General features: G+C 43.9%; 1 protein-coding gene and 1 long non-coding RNA gene across 2 annotated transcripts in view; one reads left to right on the forward strand and one right to left on the reverse strand.

Moving 5' to 3' along the window:
- The window catches only part of ITGBL1 (integrin subunit beta like 1), a 408,856-nt gene that overhangs the window by 262,612 nt on the left and 127,807 nt on the right, over positions 1-18,437 (reverse strand). The window contains exon 4 of the mRNA XM_073614434.1: positions 7,803-7,925. Within this exon, the coding sequence (XP_073470535.1) occupies positions 7,803-7,925 (123 nt within the window). The remainder of the gene's footprint in view (positions 1-7,802; positions 7,926-18,437) is intronic.
- The window catches only part of LOC141127699 (uncharacterized), a 92,719-nt gene continuing 86,467 nt past the window's right edge, over positions 12,186-18,437 (forward strand). The window contains exon 1 of the long non-coding RNA XR_012241584.1: positions 12,186-12,472. This is a non-coding gene — a long non-coding RNA (uncharacterized lncRNA). The remainder of the gene's footprint in view (positions 12,473-18,437) is intronic.

An 18,437-nucleotide genomic window follows, 5' to 3' on the forward strand; every position in this document is an offset into this window, starting at 1 on the left:
TAATGTTTTTTTTATTTGGTAAAGGTTTCACATATTGTCTGGCATATTGATAGCCCCCCTACCTGCAAAGAATTCAAGGTATCTTAGCCGGACATCACGGGCACTCAGGGAGGGCAAGCCAGGACAGCCACTTTCAAGTGCCGTCAGGGTTGGTTCATTTTGAATTCCGACCTCAGGCCCAACTGAGCCAGCATAGTTGGCAGAATGTTGCCGTAAAAAGTTGTGTAGAACACAGCACGCCAGGATAATATGATTCAGTTTATACTCCGCCATATGTATGGGTGTAAGAAATAGGCGGAACCGGCTGGCCATGATTCCAAACATGTTCTCCACCACTCTTCTGGCTCTGGCCAGCTGGTAATTAAAAACCCTCTGGTCCGGGGTGAGGGTCCTCATCAGGAATGGCCGCATAAGATGGTCCCCCAGCGCAAAGGCTTCATCCGCAATGAAGACGAATGAGAGTCCTTCCACATTGTCTTCCGGAGGTGGCAAGTCCAAGCTGCCATTCTGGAGACGCCTGTAGAACTTGGTCTGGGCGATGAATCGGACATCTGGCCATTCTTCCCCACGTCCACATACAGGAACTCATAAGTAGCCGACACCATCGCCAACATCACAATACTATTGAACCCCTTATAATTATAATAGTACGACCCCGAGTTGGGTGGTGGGATGATGTGGACGTGTTTCCCATAAATTGCCCCTCCGCAGTTAGGAAAGTCCCACTGCTGGGCAAAGTGGGAGGCCACAGTCTGCCATTCCTGTGGCGTGGAAGGAAACTGTTGAGGAAAACCAAAAAAAATTAGTCTTTTTGCACATAAACATGGAAAGCTGATTAGACACAAACATTCTTGGCCAACATCAAGATAACATTTATTTATGGGAATTTTTAAAGACCAAAGTATAAGGTACAACTATCATATTTCCCCCCCCCTCCATGGGCCATTTCTAACATTATAGGGTTATAGGGGGGGCTCTTGGCCAGGTAACCCTCTCCACTTCATTGAGAGATGAATGCCTAAATAATGGGTATTACTTTGAACAGCCCCTCCTAAGTTACACTATTGGCAGCCCACTGGACAGGTAAGAAGTGTCATAATACAAAGCTATAAATACACATTGTACACATTTTAGCACATTTGGACATTCTGCTATTACCTATCATGATAATAATAGGATACAAAAAATGTAAACAGTACCATTTGAAAGTATACAGGCAGGCCCTTGCACTACATGCTTTGGGGAATTCATCCATAAATCTGACCACTAAAGAGATGGGTATAGTGTGTATTGGTTTGGCCAAGACAGCAGATAGATGATTGAGGATAGATAGAGAATTGTTATCAGCTGACTTGGGGCAGTTGGGGGGAGGGAGGGTTCCAAATGATTTGGGGACCCCCCCCCAAAAAAGCCTCTGGAACTCTGCATGAATTTAAAGCACAAATCACATTTTAAAACATTTTAGGGGTGTTTGGGGTAAAGCACTACTATGGAGCTGATAAAATACATTGTTAAGTGACTACATAAGGTGAATATAGGGCCAGGAGAGCATGCTGGGGAGGTAAGTGAAGGCAAATATGTATTAAGGACAAAAAAAAATAATTACATAAAAATCCAGCATGCATGAGAACAAAGGGGACATTCACAGCATATTACAATCATTGTAATTAGGGAATGAGGAAAGAAATACAATATATTATCAAACATTAAATACAATAAAATGTGATATTAAAGGATAAAAATCTTACCTTAATATAGTCCTTCTGCAGGACCTGGATGATGGCAGAACAGGTCTCTGGGATAATGATCCCCAGAGCCTGGGGGGAGATGCCTGTCGAGAACTTCAAGTCCTGCAGGCTTCTCCCCGTCGCCAAGTACCGCAGGGTGGCGACTAACCTCTGCTCCGGAGTGATGGCTTGCCTCATGCAGGTATCCTGCCTGCTAATATAAGGGGTCAGCAAAGCCAACAAATGGTGAAATATGGGGTCCGTCATCCTGAGAAAGTTCCTGAAATCATCAGGATTATTCTCACGGATCTCACGGAGCAAAGGCATATGACAGAACTGGTCACACTGAAGCAACCAATTCTTGGTCCATGAACTCCTCCCCACCCTGTTCATGGACTGGACTTGTGTCAAGGTCAAGACCCCAACACCAAGCCCCCACACAGCACGAACTCTACGAGGAGTACGTATACGCAACATGGCTAGAAAACGGTCGGCTGCTCAGAACGAAGTAACAGAACGCACTGAAGAACAGCAAGGCCTGTGAAGAGCGACCTGAAAAACAGTAACGAACGAACCAGAACACAATGACAAGTCACGCGTAGCTTGCTTGCACGCACTGAAGAGCAGATACAAACCCACAAGCACAAACTGAACAGCAGAAAACGATCTGAAAACCACGAGTCTGAAAAAGCGCGAATCGTCTCTCACCAAACTTTTACTAACACGAGTTTAGCAAAAGGAGCCCAAAGGGTGCCGCGCTTGGTTCTGAACTGGCCTTTTCTAGTCTCGTCGTACGTGGTTTACGTCACCGCGTTCTTGGCAATTGGAAATTCCGACAACTTTGTGCGACCGTGTGTACGCAAAACAAATTTTGAGCCAACATCCGTCGGAAAAAATCCTAGGATTTTGTTGTCAGAATGTCCGATCAATGTCCGACCGTGTGTACGGGGCAATAGGATGATAAGTGTGCTGCTTCGCCTTTCACTGTCCAGTCACCATGCTGGGGTAGTAAGGAGACCTGTAAGTGAAAGTGAAACTGCAGCAGAGAAAAGTCACTTCCCTTCTGTGCTAGTTCATGCTGTGCAGTATGGCAGAAATGTGTATATTTCCAGGAATGGATGTAGAGAAATAGTAATCTTATGGCAGGGAAATCAGCTACCAGACATGTATTTCATCTGTGTATTCAGAGGTTTACCTGGAGTTCAGCTTTAATAAACTTGAGAAATACATTAATATACATTAATTTTATTACAGTATCAACATTACTGTTACATCACATTTGTGTACATGGTCTGAAAAAAAAAGATTCTATATAGTATTGTCAGATACCACAGATATTTACAATGTTGTAGACACACTAGCACTTTAGGCAAACACCAGATTTGCCAGATTACCTGTCTATTCCTACCTTGTTATATCACATGGTTAATGCTAGATACAATTTTTTCTTTTCATTGTTAATGTTTCTGTTGAATATATTTAGAACAATTTAAATGTCATAAAATATAAAAACAGATTTGTAAAAAGAGTATCCTTAATAAAAAAAATATAGAAAGAAACAAATACAAGAATACATAAAGTATATTAATTCAGTTTACCATGTTCTTAAAGAGGAAGTAAACCCTGATGCAAAGTAAAAGCATAATGTGCTAGTATGCATCGCATACTAGCACATTATGTGACACATGCAAACGAAGCCCGCGCCGTCCCCGCTGCAGCCCGCATCCATGTTTGCCCCTCTTCCATCCGGGGCCACAGACTCTGTGACTGGCCAGAGCCATGTGACGTCACTCCCGCACATGTGCACGGAAGCCACCGGTCACGGCACTCGCTCGTGAAGAATCGGCACGTGGGGCGTTTCTTCACAGTGCATGTGCCGATGACATCATCGGCGCAGTATACAGGGTTACAGTGAATATCTCCTAAACGGTGCATGTTTAGGCTGTATTTACAGTACCTATAGGTAAGCCTTATTATAGGCTTACCTATAGGTACAACTTTCAAAGGGAGGTTTACAACCTCTTTAGCTTATAGTGTATGTAAAGCCACATTTTATTTTTAGTTTTGGAAAGAGGTGTGTGGGGTTAGACTGGGAATTTTTTTTATTGCTGTGTTTGTCCCCACTAGAGATTTAACCTCTTTACTTGTTTTGGTGACCACTGATACAGAAAATTGTGGCTAATCTAAAATATTTAAATTGTCACAAGAACCAGGAGGTAAGACAGGAGGTGAGGTATCGTAGTTATTATGTTCGGATGCATTGATATGTGGGTAGCAGTGCTAATGGTTAACTATTGCTAATAGAGATGCACACTGTCACTCTGTTGAATATTGAAACATGCTTGGAAGTAGCAATTATGCAGAACTTATAGGAAAAGAACTATGTACCTCCATTGCTATACACTCAAAAGACACCAATAAGCAGAAATTGGATTTTAGGATACAAACTCTTTTCTCTCTTTTTTCCATTTTTCTTTGATATCTAATCTGCATTCACCCATATGACCTTCTAACTCCATCACAATATCATTGTGGACACTAACCACTATAAAGATATCCATTAAACTTGGTAATTATAAGAGGAAGAAGAATTATTGTATATGGTTCTTTACTGCATTACCTTATATTTATTTTCCTAAAGACTTATGCGTTCTTTATGCAAAAACTGTGATGATATGATATTTGCATTTGTATTCTTCTGTAAAATTTGTTAAAAATAATAAAAACAGATTACAATATACAATAAAGAACAGGAAGTGAGGGGACATATTCAAATAGGGAAACTTGTTCTGGGGACAACTAAGAATTATATCTCTTCACTTTTAAAATATCTTCACCATTTCCTTTAGGCCAGGGTTGCCCAACATGTGGCTCGCGGAGCCCACTGATATGGCCCCCCGAACTCCTGCTCTGGGATGGCGAGTCGGAAAGCCCAGAACACGGGTTCTGATTTGCCATCCCAGAGCATCAGTGTTGTGAATGAAGCCAGCGGTAGAGGAAGCAAGCGGCTTTGGAACAGAGCCGCATACGTTGATGCTTCCTGTATAGCGTCAGCTCCACTCACAAGCGGAGCGATACCAAATGCACTCTGCCAGGGACAGCAACAGCGACAACACCTGAATGGAAAACTGTTATTAAAGATAAGTTTATTACTAAAATCACAGTGTATATATGGGCATATCTATTCTACAGTGGTTACTGAGCTGCTTTCAAACTGATCCATAGGTGCAGTGCAGTGCACCTGCAGTTACCTGCACTGAGCCATAGACTTCTGTTATTACCCAAGGGTGTGGTGCCCTTTCAGAAAGTGCACCACACCTGCAGGATATATAAGAAAGTTATGGCAAAGTGCAACTAACCTGCAGGAAAGCCAGAGGTACACTGCGCTGCACCCGCAACCTTAGGCCCCTTTCACACGATCGGTCAGACCCAATTGGACCCTCCATTCACTTCTTTGGAGCAGCAGATTTAAATGGACTTGTGACTGTTTACACCAACCTACCCCCATTCCAATCCACTAAAAAAAAACAGAAAGGGATCCTTCCTATTCCATCTGGGTGGATCAGATCGCCCATAGAGTATAGCGGGCTGTGTCTGTGTCCACTCTGCATCTCCACTCATTGTGGCCCACAACCGGTTACAAAGTCCCTTAAGTGGCCCTCACTCTTCAGAAGGTTGGTCATCCCTGCTTTAGGCGCTATACCTACAGCATAACTTTCTAACACATTTTTCTCTTGCAGGATTTACAGAATGTCACAAAAGTGAGCACACCCCTTACATTTTTGTAAATATTTTATTATATCTTTTCATGTGACAACACTGAAGAAATGAAACTTTGCTACAATGTAAAGTAATACAGCTTGTATAACAGTGTAGATTTGCTGTCCCTTCAGAACAACTCAACACACAGCCATTAATGTCTAAACCTCTGGCAACAAAAGTGAGTACACTTCTAAGTGCAAATGTCCAAATTGGGCCCAATTAGTCATTTTCCCTCTCCGGTGTCATGTGACTCGTTAGTGTTACATGGTCTCAGGTGTGAATGGGGAGAAGGTGTGTTAAATTTGGTGTTATCGCTCTCACTCTCTCATACTGGTCACTGGAAGTTCAACATGGCACCTCATGGCAAAGAACTCTGAGGATCTGAAAAAAAAGAATTGTTGCTCTTCATAAAGATGGCCTAGGCTATAAGAAGATTGCCAAGACCCTGAAACTGAGCTGCAGCATGGTGGCCAAGACCATACACTGGTTTAACAGGACAGGTTCCACTCAGAACAGGCCTCGCCATGGTCGACCAAAGAGGTTGAGTGCACATGCTCAGCGTCATATCCAGAGGTTGTCTTTGGGAAATAGATGTATGAGTGCTGCTAGCATTGCTGCAGAGGTTGAAGGGGTGGGGGGTCAGCCTGTCAGTGCTCAGACCATAGGCTGCACACTGCATCAAATTGGTCTGCATGTCTGTCGTCCCAGAAGGAAGCCTCTTCTAAAGATGATGCACAAGAAAGCCTGCAAACAGTTTGCTGAAGAAAAGCAGACTAAGGACATGGATTACTGGAACCATGACCTGTGGTCTGATGAGACCAAGATACACTTATTTGGTTCAGATGGTGTCAAGGGCAATCAGGTGAGGAGTACAAAGACAAGTGTGTCTTGCCTACAGTCAAGCATGGTGGTGGGAGTGTCATGGTCTGGGGCTGCATGAGGGGTACTGGCACTTGGGAGCTACAGTTCATTGAAGGAACCATGAATGCCAACATGTACTGTGACATACTGAAGCAGAGCATGATCCCCTCCCTTCAGAAACTGGGCCACAGGGCAGTATTCCAACATGATAACGACCCCAAAAACACCTTCAAGATGACCACTGCCTTGCTAAAGAAGCTGAGGGTAAAGGTGATGGACTGGCCAAGCATGTCTCCAGACTTAAACCCTATTGAGCATCTGTGGGGCATCCTCAAACAGAAGGTGGAGGAGCACAAGGTCTCATAACGGCTGGATAATTTAAGTCTGATTTTATGATATTTGTATTTCACTGTGATTCACTATATATTAGCACAGAGGTCAAGACACTAATAATATTTTTGGGAGTCACATATTTGGTTTGATATTGACACCTAATATCTATATATCTGTTTCATTTGAGTGGCACTGGTCCCCCAGGGGGCGCTACACTGTCACAAAACTTTAGAACTCTGGGGTTAATTTCTTTTATAAAATAATTCACAAATTTATTCACAACTTTTACATATGTAGGCACATAACTGTGAACGTATACGGCACTTATGCTCACTGGTTTAACACACATAGACTATTTAGTCTCAAGGAGTTGTATTTATTTATTTTTTACACCTATGGCAATTTTTATTTTATCTTTCTTTAGACCACAATTAGGTGCCCAGCTGGTTTATAGTAATTTGTTTAATTAATTTTTATTTATATATGGTACTGAGTACAGCTCGTGTTATATGGATTCTACATCCATAATTAATCAAAGAATGTGAAATAGGGCAGCGCCAATTTTTTCCAATTTTTTATTATATTTAGCAAGGTCTCTAACATCCACCAGCTCCGTGATGTCGTCATGGAGGAGTGGAAGAGGACTCCAGTGGCAACCTGTGAAGCTCTGGTAAACTCCATGCCCAAGAGGGTTAAGGCAGTGCTGGAAAATAATGGTGGCCACACAAAAAATTGAAACTTTGGGCCCAATTTGGACATTTTCACTTAGGGGTGTACTCACTTTTGTTGCCAGCGGTTTAGACATTAATGGCTGTGTGTTGAGTTATTTTGAGGGGACAGTAAATATACACTGTTATACAAGCTGTACACTCACTACTTTACATTGTAGCAAAGTGTAATTTCTTCAGTGTTGTCACATGAAAAGATATAATAAAATATTTACAAAAATGTGAGGTGTGTACTCACTTTTGTGAGATACTGTATATCTACTCAGGAAATTAACTATGTATATTGCACATTCTCTTGCCTGCATCACATAGCTGGAGATCACTCTGTCTACTGGTAGCTGGGGATAATGTGGAAAAAGCATTGTGAATTACAACAGTTTTAAATACCTACCTCCACAAATGTCTCCAGTTTCATCATCAATGCATTCTCTGTCATCACATTCACAAAATTTTCCGTAGATGAGTCCATTATTTTCTGAGTTCTCACATTTACATCTTCCACACTGGCAGGTACCTGCAAAATGTACACATAATGTACACATAAGGGATAGAGATAAAGACTGTAAAAAGTCATACATTGTTACAGATATACTGTATGATGTGGCATGCATGTCTTTAGCAGTGTTTAGTTAAAGGACACTTGTGTGGATAGAAGTATTAGAGCTGCTACTACTGACTTTAAAAATGGAAGGTGCTGGGGGCTGCCATCTTCATCCTAGATTAATATCTGGTTTAATTACTGATCTGGCATGAGGGTTCAGTACAGCCAAGACCAGTTCAAGCCTTTATGCTGCCTGAGTGAAAGTTTAGAATGAGCATTGTGGAGTAGTGTTTTAGCCAAAAGTTTACATTTAAAAAGTTATGGTGAATGCAGAAGGATTTTTTTGTAACATTGCTTTGGAATAATCCACATTGTTACAGAAAGTGAAGATGCCTGTTTTTTTTACGGAACATGCCACTCTCACTCCAACAGGGCCCTTCCAGTTGTAAAACTGGTCCTCTGAAGCCTCCTCTCTAAGGTGATCCTGCCCATGGTCAAACTCCTGGTTCCTCCACGTACAATGTATTGTATCCTTCGAATTAGTTTCAGAACCAATCAATCTTCACGTCCAGGCCAATGATTTATGGCCTGGACCTGCTGATCGGTTCTGGCAAATGAAATCCTTCCCCTGCCTGTAAGTGAACCGATACTTACTTTCAGGAGACCCTGGCCATGTAAACAAAGCAGCTAGGGATAATTTAAAAAAAACTGTGTGGGACTCCCTTATAATTCATGCCAGGTCTTTCAGGTCTGATATAAATTTAAAGAGGGAACCCAGGCAAAAAAAATGTTGTGGGTCCCAAAATTCTATATCTATAGGCCACATGCCCTCGACATGACAGGGGGGGGGGGGTCCCTTGGTAAGACTCCTTGTTCTCTTCTTGATAACATCAGAGGTCTCTTCCCCACAACCCTGGTAATGCAAGTCATTTGGTATTTTTGAGGATAATATCTAAGGTTAGGCTCACACTACATTCCTTTTTTCTCTGCAGGTAGTGATCGCAGCTTCCGGCAAAGGGTGGGAGCAATGGCATGCGTTTTCACAACACAAGACATTGTTTCCCCTTCTTTTCAAACTGTATTGGAATGTCATTCCATTCATTTCTATTTCAAAAAAATGCAGGGTCGCATCCCTAGACCCCTGCTAGACCCCACTCCGCACCTCGGATGAGCTTACACCATCCACCAGAGTGTCCTGCTTGTGTACTTATCCAGCTGGTTGGTGGGAGCCTTTCTACTACTATAACTACTGGTCTCCTGTCCCCTGACTGTGACAGAGAAAGTGCAAACGGGACACACAGAAAACCATTGTTTTTTGTGTGTCCTTTCAGAGAGCTGCATTTTAATTATGCAGAACAGTTGGCTGTAGTACTTAATAAAGAATACAGGAAAGATTTACATCTACCTATAAAGTTGGCCATCAGAATTATTGAAGAATTTTATAGCGCTACCCCCTTAGGAGCTGCTGGTGAATATGGTTATCTCCCACCCTGCACAGCCAGGCACATGCATTTTTCTCAGACTCTGGAAACAGGAATCAGTCCTTGTATTTTGTATTTTTTTGTATTTTATTAGGGGGATTGAATTTGGATGGGATTAGGGTTTTTATGGGATGCCCACTTGATCAAAAGGAACTCTTCAAGGACATAAATATATACATCTAGTATATATACACTTCTCCTCTTCTACCTCCAGCACAATCTTGCTTGTAGAACTGCATCTCCCAGGACCAGCTAACACTGACAAATCCAACTCAGACTCAGTCAGATCCGTAGCAAATGCCCTTTGCAGGCAGGGACCACGTGCCCCTTTGGTAATGTAGCAGAAAAATAGGTATTTGGTGCTTAACTATCCTATTTCTGTGGCTACTTATCCCAGTACCACCTCTTGAGGCACTTCCAGCCCGCCTGGCTGCAGCTGCCCCTTTCACTAGCCCTCCTGGCTAAAACTCCACAGTTCTCCCAGACTGACTCTGCATCCATCCCAGACTGCTTGCACCCAGTCCCTTCAGGCATGCCTCTCAGTCCTCTGACTTTAACACTCACCGGCCCTCCTGGCTGTCTTCCTTCCTAGACATTTGCCCACAGTGTTCTCCTGCTGTCCTCTCCTTGCTCCCGTGTCTCCTGATCAGGATCCCCCTGTGTGTCATGAAGAGGGGTCCCTTCTACACCCCCCAGGCCAAAGTTTACTCCCCAGACTAGGGTGTTACTCTCAAAGGCCTCCAACAGCCTCACACTCCATCTTCATCTCCATCCAAACTCACACTGTCCCAGCTGGGCTGACCCTGAGTATTTGAGGGGGCCTGTCCCCTGCCAACCCATCTGTTGGGGATTTGTCAAAGCCCTCAGAATTCTCCAGGCAGCTCCTCCTCCCCTCCACACCCATTTTTGTAGAACCTTCTGCTGTTTCTAGAAGTAGGGGGAGGTCTCAGAGATGCTGCCTGTGAGTCATACCAGCCCTCCCTAAGTCACTAAACCCGGACCCAGAAAAACACACAGGCTTGGCTGCCAGCCAAGCCTGACAATTTTCCTACACTAACAAAAATCGTAACTCTAGCAACGCTAGGGGTACTACAAGTGTTATTAGCAGACCAGTTCTGTTTTGTATAGATCAGTGAGTGGAGATTTAATATTAAAGACTTATGTTAAGAAAACTTTAATCCAGTTTAATAGGATAAGCCTTTTACAGACAACAAAACTGTAATTAATCAATGTAAAAAGGAAAGTAGATATGTGAAAGAGTATGACTTGATTTATGTGGTTTAATTACTGTTCCTAAAAAAATAAATAAAAAAATAGTGCTTTCTTTGCCGTCTCAAATGCCACAAGCTAAGAAGGTATTAGGCTGTCCATATTTAGGACATTTAAGCAAATGAGATAGTTTGTTATAAATAGAATTTAGGTATGGCTCCGTGACATACTAGAATGGGTAATCGGTTGAATAATCAGACAGAGTAACTGCAACTCGTAGTTTACTAAACAGGTTTCAAAGTTAGCCATAAGACATAAAAAGGCATAATGCAGTTTCATGATGGCAAAACGACAAGCATACACTCCAGATGAAACGTACTGTACATATGAAAGCTGCACAAACATGACTCTTTACAGCAGTGTCTCTTTAACTCAATGACTGTATAGCATAGTCTGTAAAAGACTCTATAACAACAGGCAGTCAAGCTGTGAGTCATTATTTAGATAAAATAGTACATTATTATTATACACGATTTATATAGTGCCAACAGTTTACGCAGAGCTTTACAATGTAGAGGGGGGACAGCACAATTACAGTACAGTTCAATACAGAAGGGACAGGAGGGCCCTGCTCGTAGAGCTTACATTCTAAGCTCTAAGCTAGGGAGTGGGTGGTGGTACAAAAGGTAATAGGATGCAGGGAATGATTGGATGGGGGTGACTCAGGAACAGTTGTTAGGTGGGTGTGGGATAGGCTTCCCTGAATAAGTGAGTTTTCAGGGATCTCCTAAAGGTGGAAAGGGTTAGGGGTTGATCGGATATACCGGGGCAGGGAGTTCCAGAGGATGGGAGAGGCTCTGGAGAAATCCTGAAGGCGAGCATGAGAGGAGGTAACAAGGGAGCTAGATGAGGTTGGTGATGTAGCTGGGGGCGATGTTGTGGATGGCCTTGTATGTTGCGGTTAGCATTTTGAGTTTTATACGGTGGGGTAGGGGAAGCCAGTGAATGTATTGGCAGAGAGGGGCAGCAGTCAAGGATCGATTAGTGAGGTGTATTTGGCCATTATCCCCCTCCAACTGTTATTTGATATTACTAATAAGTTGAGGATTATCATACCTATCATCAATCAATAGGATATCTAAATATCTGGATCCTAACTTAGCTTCCTAGTCCATTTTCATTTGAATTTGTGTAACCCCTTTAGTTACCCTTTATTTAAAATAAACCTTCAATCACTTATAGACTCACCTACATGCTATATACACATGGTATGTCTTATTTATATAATGTATTGCTGTTTGTTGATTATTTTGAAAGGCTGTTTCTGCTTGCACTGTTATGTCTATATATATATTTTTTTTTGTAAATGCACCTGTGTCTCTTTAATACCTATGACACTGTTCCTGTCCCATTTGTTTTCCCTGGAGTGAGTGACAGCTCCCGCCCATGCCCCCTGGCCACACTATGGTCTGACTCTTTGGGCACTTCCTGGAGGTCACATGGATGCCCGGGGCGTCCCTGCCTTACAGCTGGACGCCCGCCACTCTGTGCCGCTCTGCGCATTCTGCATCGTATCTCCCTGATTCACACAGATGACTTGCCTCTCTCCCTCTACCACCACAAGAGGGAGCTGTCCCACTCCACCCGGTCTCTGAGTCCTAGGGCCCGGCGGCGATGGACGGAGCTGTGTGATGATGCACTGCGCAGGTGCGACACAGCTCTATGTCTGCTTCCGGTCCTCTGGGATGGAGAGGATATAACGCCGCAGCTCCGGTGTTCACACGCTGCTGGAGCCCCCCAGGGACAAGAAGTGCCTCTGTTCGCTCTAAGGTATCTCTTTCTGGAGTATTCTTGTTTGCTTGAGACCTTTTACATGTACATCTTAACGCCGGGTTGTCCTTTCTTGACCACTCAGGCTTCTTAAGGTGTTTGTTGCCATACTATCACTGCTTGTTTCTTTCCCTTTTTTGGATCACCATTTACCTATTTTTCATTCTATTCTTTTATGCATCAGACCATTCCCCGTTCAGTGAGGTGGTTCTATCAAGTCCCTCGGGTTTGAGCTTTTTTAGAGTCAAGAGTGTAAGTCTATTGTTCTGGTTTCACTTATTTGAATAGCAAACTGCTAGTGTACTCTCTCTCTCTCTCTCTCTCTCTCTCTCTCTCTATATAAAGACTTTTGAACTAATAGTTATATAACATTCGCTATGACTCATCTGACCCCTCATATATCCTCTTTAGCTGGTCCTTATATTCCCTCTGTGACCCCCGCTTGCCTGCGGTCCTGACCTATCTAGTTGGTTGAGGGTTAGACTGTGACGGGATTGCGGCCCCCATTACTTGGGATAGATCGGGAGTGTAACACTGCTCTGGGATCGGAGACACAGGTGCATATAAATTTATGTATTCACACATTTGTTTTGTACCTATATGTATTTGGATCTTATCATTCAGTGTCCACCTACTAAAATCTTTAATAGGTATGCACTTTTCCATTGATTATTTATCACTTATTTATTATACTATTCCCCCCCCCTCCCTTTTCGTGTTTTTTTGTGTCTGTATGTTGTCCTTTTCAGAAGGCCTGTACTTCCGCAAAGACAGCCCCCCCCCCTGAAGAAGCCCGAACCATGGGCGAAACATGTCGGGCGTAGTCTGGTTGTCTTGTTTATATACCCTACCATCAATATTTGTACATGCCTGTGCCTATTGTTTTTATGTACATTTTTTGTTTTACCATCTAAAACAAAAATAAAATATATATTTTTTATCGAATACATGTGATCATATTTGGCACCCCAAAAAATCCCCACTCCCCGCCTTTTTCCACATTTTTAGTGAGGTGTATTAGTCTAGCAGCAGCATTCATAATAGACTGACGGGGGGATAGCCTGCGTAAGGGTAGGCCATTAAGGAGAGAGTTGTAGTAGTCAAGGCGGGAAATAATACATAATTACATAAAATACATAATGGTACATAATGCAACTACTTGTAATTGTCCTCATAGACTGTGTTCCTCACAGTGAAGTTCAGAGTAGCTGTGGTAACACAGGTGGACAGCTTGGGGAATCTAAGGACAAAGTACTACCCCTCTTGAACTGGACTACTTTGGTAGGAAACCTTAAATACCTAGGTCTTTTGGAGAAGTTGTGTGCTATTAGGCTCTGGCCCGGCTGCCTGCACCACCTGTTCAGGCAGAGGAGGACCTCTAACCTGGCAGCAGATCATTTGCCCAGATACCTCTGCCTAACCAGGTGTGGCTTTTTTAAAGTTACTGAGAGAGGTGAATAGAAAAACACATCTGCTCTGGGAGTTTATAAGAACCCAGGGAGTTGTGGGAAAAGGAAACAAGGAAAAGGTTCTGCACCTCAGCATGGTGGGTAAATGGGCACTTCCCTAAACTTCATTTCTGTCCCTAGCAAACCATCCAAGTTCATCCTGTGCAAAGTGTACAGGGGTCTCCTGAAGCTAGGTCTCCGGAAGTGCCTCAGGGATTTAGTCTTGGTTCCATCTTCTGGGACGATGCATCTCTGTTTTCTGAAATGTCCATGGTTGTTCAAAGGGCTCCACAGCAGAAGCAAAGACCAGAGCTGGGTGAACAATGGGCATAATATTGTCAGGGTTTATGGCTTCTGCTAGGGTCCTGGAGATAATGGTGGAAGAGCAGGAGGGAGCCATCATGGAATCTCTGGTGGCCAAGATGCTTGTGGCTCATGAATTTGGATAGGTTCTCTGATTTTTCTTGGCTTCTTTCTCTCTAATTTCATATACTGGCACACCTGGAATAAGCTGTTATAGAACAATTTCAGTGACTTATACCCAAAATGTTTGCAGTTTTTCTTACGTCAGACTTGTTCCCAGGTTGTTCCCGGGTTAAAGGTCAAAGTCTGATGCTTCCAACTCTCCTTGCTTTACCCATGACCAGTTTTTATCAAACATTAGACTTCAGACAGGTGTTGTTTTCACTCCCAAATACAAATTTTTCTGTGGGTACTGAGGTCCATCGGCCTGTAGGCCCCCCTACTGTAAAACAAAACATGATAGAGTGAGTTGCCTGTCAATAAATGTACTGTGGGGTTGTATTTTTTTTTATTACTTTGGCTAAGTAATGGGCCTATTTTCTTTTGTTGGGTCCATCTCAAGTTGGGTCCATTTTCTTTTGTTCTCAAGAGCTAAGTCTCCGAGCAATTGGATCTGAGTGTGACTGAACATTTCACATGCCTTATTGCCTTGTGTGCATTACCTTGTTGTGTGTGACTTCCTATGGCCTAGTGAGTTGCACCATTCTCTGAAAAACATGCTTTTGAAACAGGTTTCTTGTCTGAATGTATCCTCTAGTAATAGCAATAAGGAAGTCAGAAGTGCTTTTACACTATCTGGGAGGTGGTGTTGGCGGGTCCGCACTGCCACTACAAACTTGGTAAAATGGTCAATCTTCTGAATTGTTGAGCGTAAGAAAATTGATACACAGTACTTCCAGTGAGGCAAACTTGTGCCAAGTCACAAAGGAAATTCAGGCATCAGCACCCTTTGACACTGAACTGACCACACAGTGATGACAGACTTGTTCAACCAACCTGAACAGACCCACATACAGCTTGTCTCTTGAACCAAGTTAACGTTAATGGACACCCCAGTGTCCTGCTTCCATGAGGGCTTGAGCCCCTCTTACAGTATGACCTGCCAGGTCACTGATGTGTCATAGTGGGACATTATTCTGTGATGCAGTATACATCCTTCAAAATCGAACTGCTCACCCAGCAATTTTTGGTTTCTGGTAGTAAATGTGATCCTTCCCTAGGACTAGGTCACCACAGTAACTGTAACAGCTCTATTAGGCTATTAGGTGGGCAACCACTGGAACAGTGTGCCTGCCCAGTTATACTCTTCCAGTAAATGGATATGGTTCACCTGAAGCCTTTTTCCTAGTCAAGTTAGGTAATTCTATTTCTACAGCATCTTCATCCACATTTTTAGTTCTTGGATTTGAAATAATTCCACTTTGCTGCCCCACTGCTTAACTCCTGGCAGAAGGGAGTTCTTGTCAGAAAACAGGAAATCAGGCCGAGACAGAAGTACAGTTAAATCACACATGTTTAATAATAAAAGTAAAAAAGAACAAACGTAGTCAAAACATAGCCAGAGTTCAGTAACCGGAATGGATAGTCAGCCAAGCCAGAAGTCAGGGATCAATGTAGTGGAACAGCAAGCGGGATCTGGAGCCAGAAGGGAAGTCGGCAAAGCAAGTCTTGAACAGGATCGCAGGAGATAGTTTCTGTGATGTTGATCAAGGCAAAGGCGGAGATCCACTGGGCTGGACAGCTTGAGTAGGCAGGAGTGACGAGCAGGATATCAACAGCTGAGTACCTGTGGAGAGATAGGAACTGGCAATTAGCCGACAGCTGAGCAGCCAGCTCTGAGAAGGAAGTGCTGAGCCCAACCCTGACAGTACCCCCACCTCAACAACCCCTCCCCCCTCAGAGGACCACCAGGCATGAGGGGAAAATGTCTATGGAAATCACGGAGGAGGACAGGGGCATGTACGTCCGAGGATGAGAGCCAAGAGCGCTCGTCCGGACCGTACCCCTTCCAATGCACCAGGTACTGTATGCGCCCACGGAACCTATGGAAGTCAACAATGGACTGTACTTCATACTCCTCATGGTTCTCAACCTGTACAGGGTGAGGATGTGTCACCGAAGTGGTAAAGCGGTTGCAGACCAAAGGTTTTAATAAGGAGACATGAAATATATTCGAAATATGCATATTAGAAGGAAGGTCTAATGCGTAAACTACTGGGTTAATCCTGCGAAGAATACGGTAAGGCCCAATAAACTGAGGTGCGAACTTCATTGAGGGAACACGAAGTCGGAGGCTGCGAGATGACAGCCATACCCTGTCCCTAACCTGGTAGGAAGGCGCAGGCAGGCATCTGCGGTCAGCATGGAGTCTTTACCTATAATTAGCATGTCACAAAGCCTACTGTATTTGTGCCCAAGTGGAACGAAGACCACGGAGATACTCCTCTAATGCAGGAATACTCTGCAGAACGAATGATTCAGGCAACATGGAAGGTTGGAAACCATAGTTCGACATACACCTGTGGTACCAGTGATGCCTTCAAGGAGATGTCTCCATTCTTTCAGGCCTGATAGATCGCCAACAGCTCTCTGTCACCAATCTTGTAATTGCACTCCACAGGTGAAAATTTCTTGGAAAAGTAGCCACAAGGCTGCAGCCTTGAGACTCTCAAAGACCTTAATGTACTCCGGAGACCAACTCTGTGGTTTACCATCCTTTCTGGTCATATCAGTCAGGAGCTTGACCAGAGATAAGAAGTTACAAATTAACTTCCGATAATAGTTGGCAAAGCCCAGGAAACGCTGCAGAGGACGTAAACCCACGGGTCGGGGCCACTGTAGGACTGTAGGTACTCATAATGGCCTGTTCTGGTATTAAACACAGTTTTCCACTCATCGCCCTCCTTAATCCTCACATGACTGCCCCTCTCAAATCAAGCTTCATGAAAACCATTAACTCCCTTAATGCAGTCAAATAACTCCATAATCAATGGAATTGCATAGGCATTCTTAATCGTGAAATGATTGAGACCCCTATAATCAATACAAGGTCTCAGTTCACCACTCTTCTTCTTCACAAAGCAGAAACCAGCACCAGCAGGAGACGAGGATTTGCAGATGAAACCTTGAGTGCTCTGCAACATACTCCTCCATTGCCTTATCCTCCATGACTGACAAAGGGTAAACCCGGCCACGAGGGGGTATGGCACCAGGTTGAAGGTCAATTGCGCAATCATACGACCGGGGTGGAGGCAAACCTACCGGCTTGACCTTTGTTAAAGACATCACTAAAATCGCGGTACTCCTCCTGCAGGGAGGAGAGTGAAGAGGTGCACAGGACCTTGGCTACCTTCAGGAAGCATGTCTCACTGCATTGTGGTGACCAGGAGAGAACCTCAGCATGGAGCCAATCAAAAGAGGGGTTGTGCTTCTGTAACCAAGGATAACCAATAACCAGTGGAAACTTAGGAGAGGAAATAACCTTAGGAGAGGAAATAACTTGGAATTGGATTATCTCATGGTGAAGAGCCCCTACGGCCATGGACAACGGATCCATCTCATGAGTCTCATGGGCAGGCTGTAGATGTCTCCCGTCAAGAGCCTCAATGGCAAGTGGAGTGTCACGCAGCTGCAGTGAAATCTAGTGCTTCGATACAAAGGCAGCGTCAATGAACAGTCCTGCAGCCCCAGAGTCGATTAAAGCCTGTATCTCGACAGATGACTCAGCCCAAGAAAGGGTGACCAAAACCAGGGGCTTATCCTTCTGGATAACTGGGAATGAAACAAAGCCACCTAAGGTCTGTCTGTGACAGGACCGCAAGGTTCGGGCATTCCGTTCATGGGTAGGACAAGACTTCAAAAAGTGACCTGCCTTGCCACAATTAATTCACAATCTCTCCCTCCTCTGAAAGGTTCTCTCATCCGCAGAGAGAAGCATGAAACCCAAGTACATGGGTTCACCTTCACTGACTGACTCTGTACCAGGACACATGGGAGGTGAGGGAGGCACAGGTGGGACTACAAAGCTCGGAGACAAACGTACAGGAGCTTTCCACAAGCGCTCCTTAAAAGAGAGCCTTTCCCTGAGTCTGGAGTCAATGAGGATGGCAAACGTGATCAACCTCTCCAGCTCAGTGGGTATATCTTGGGCTGCTATCTCATCCTTGATGGTATCCGAGAGACCATGAGAAAAAGCAGCCATGAGGGCCTCATTG

Source organism: Aquarana catesbeiana, linkage group LG02 (assembly GCF_042186555.1).
Source record: "Aquarana catesbeiana isolate 2022-GZ linkage group LG02, ASM4218655v1, whole genome shotgun sequence".
In the NCBI taxonomy this organism is placed as follows: Eukaryota; Metazoa; Chordata; class Amphibia; order Anura; family Ranidae; genus Aquarana; species Aquarana catesbeiana.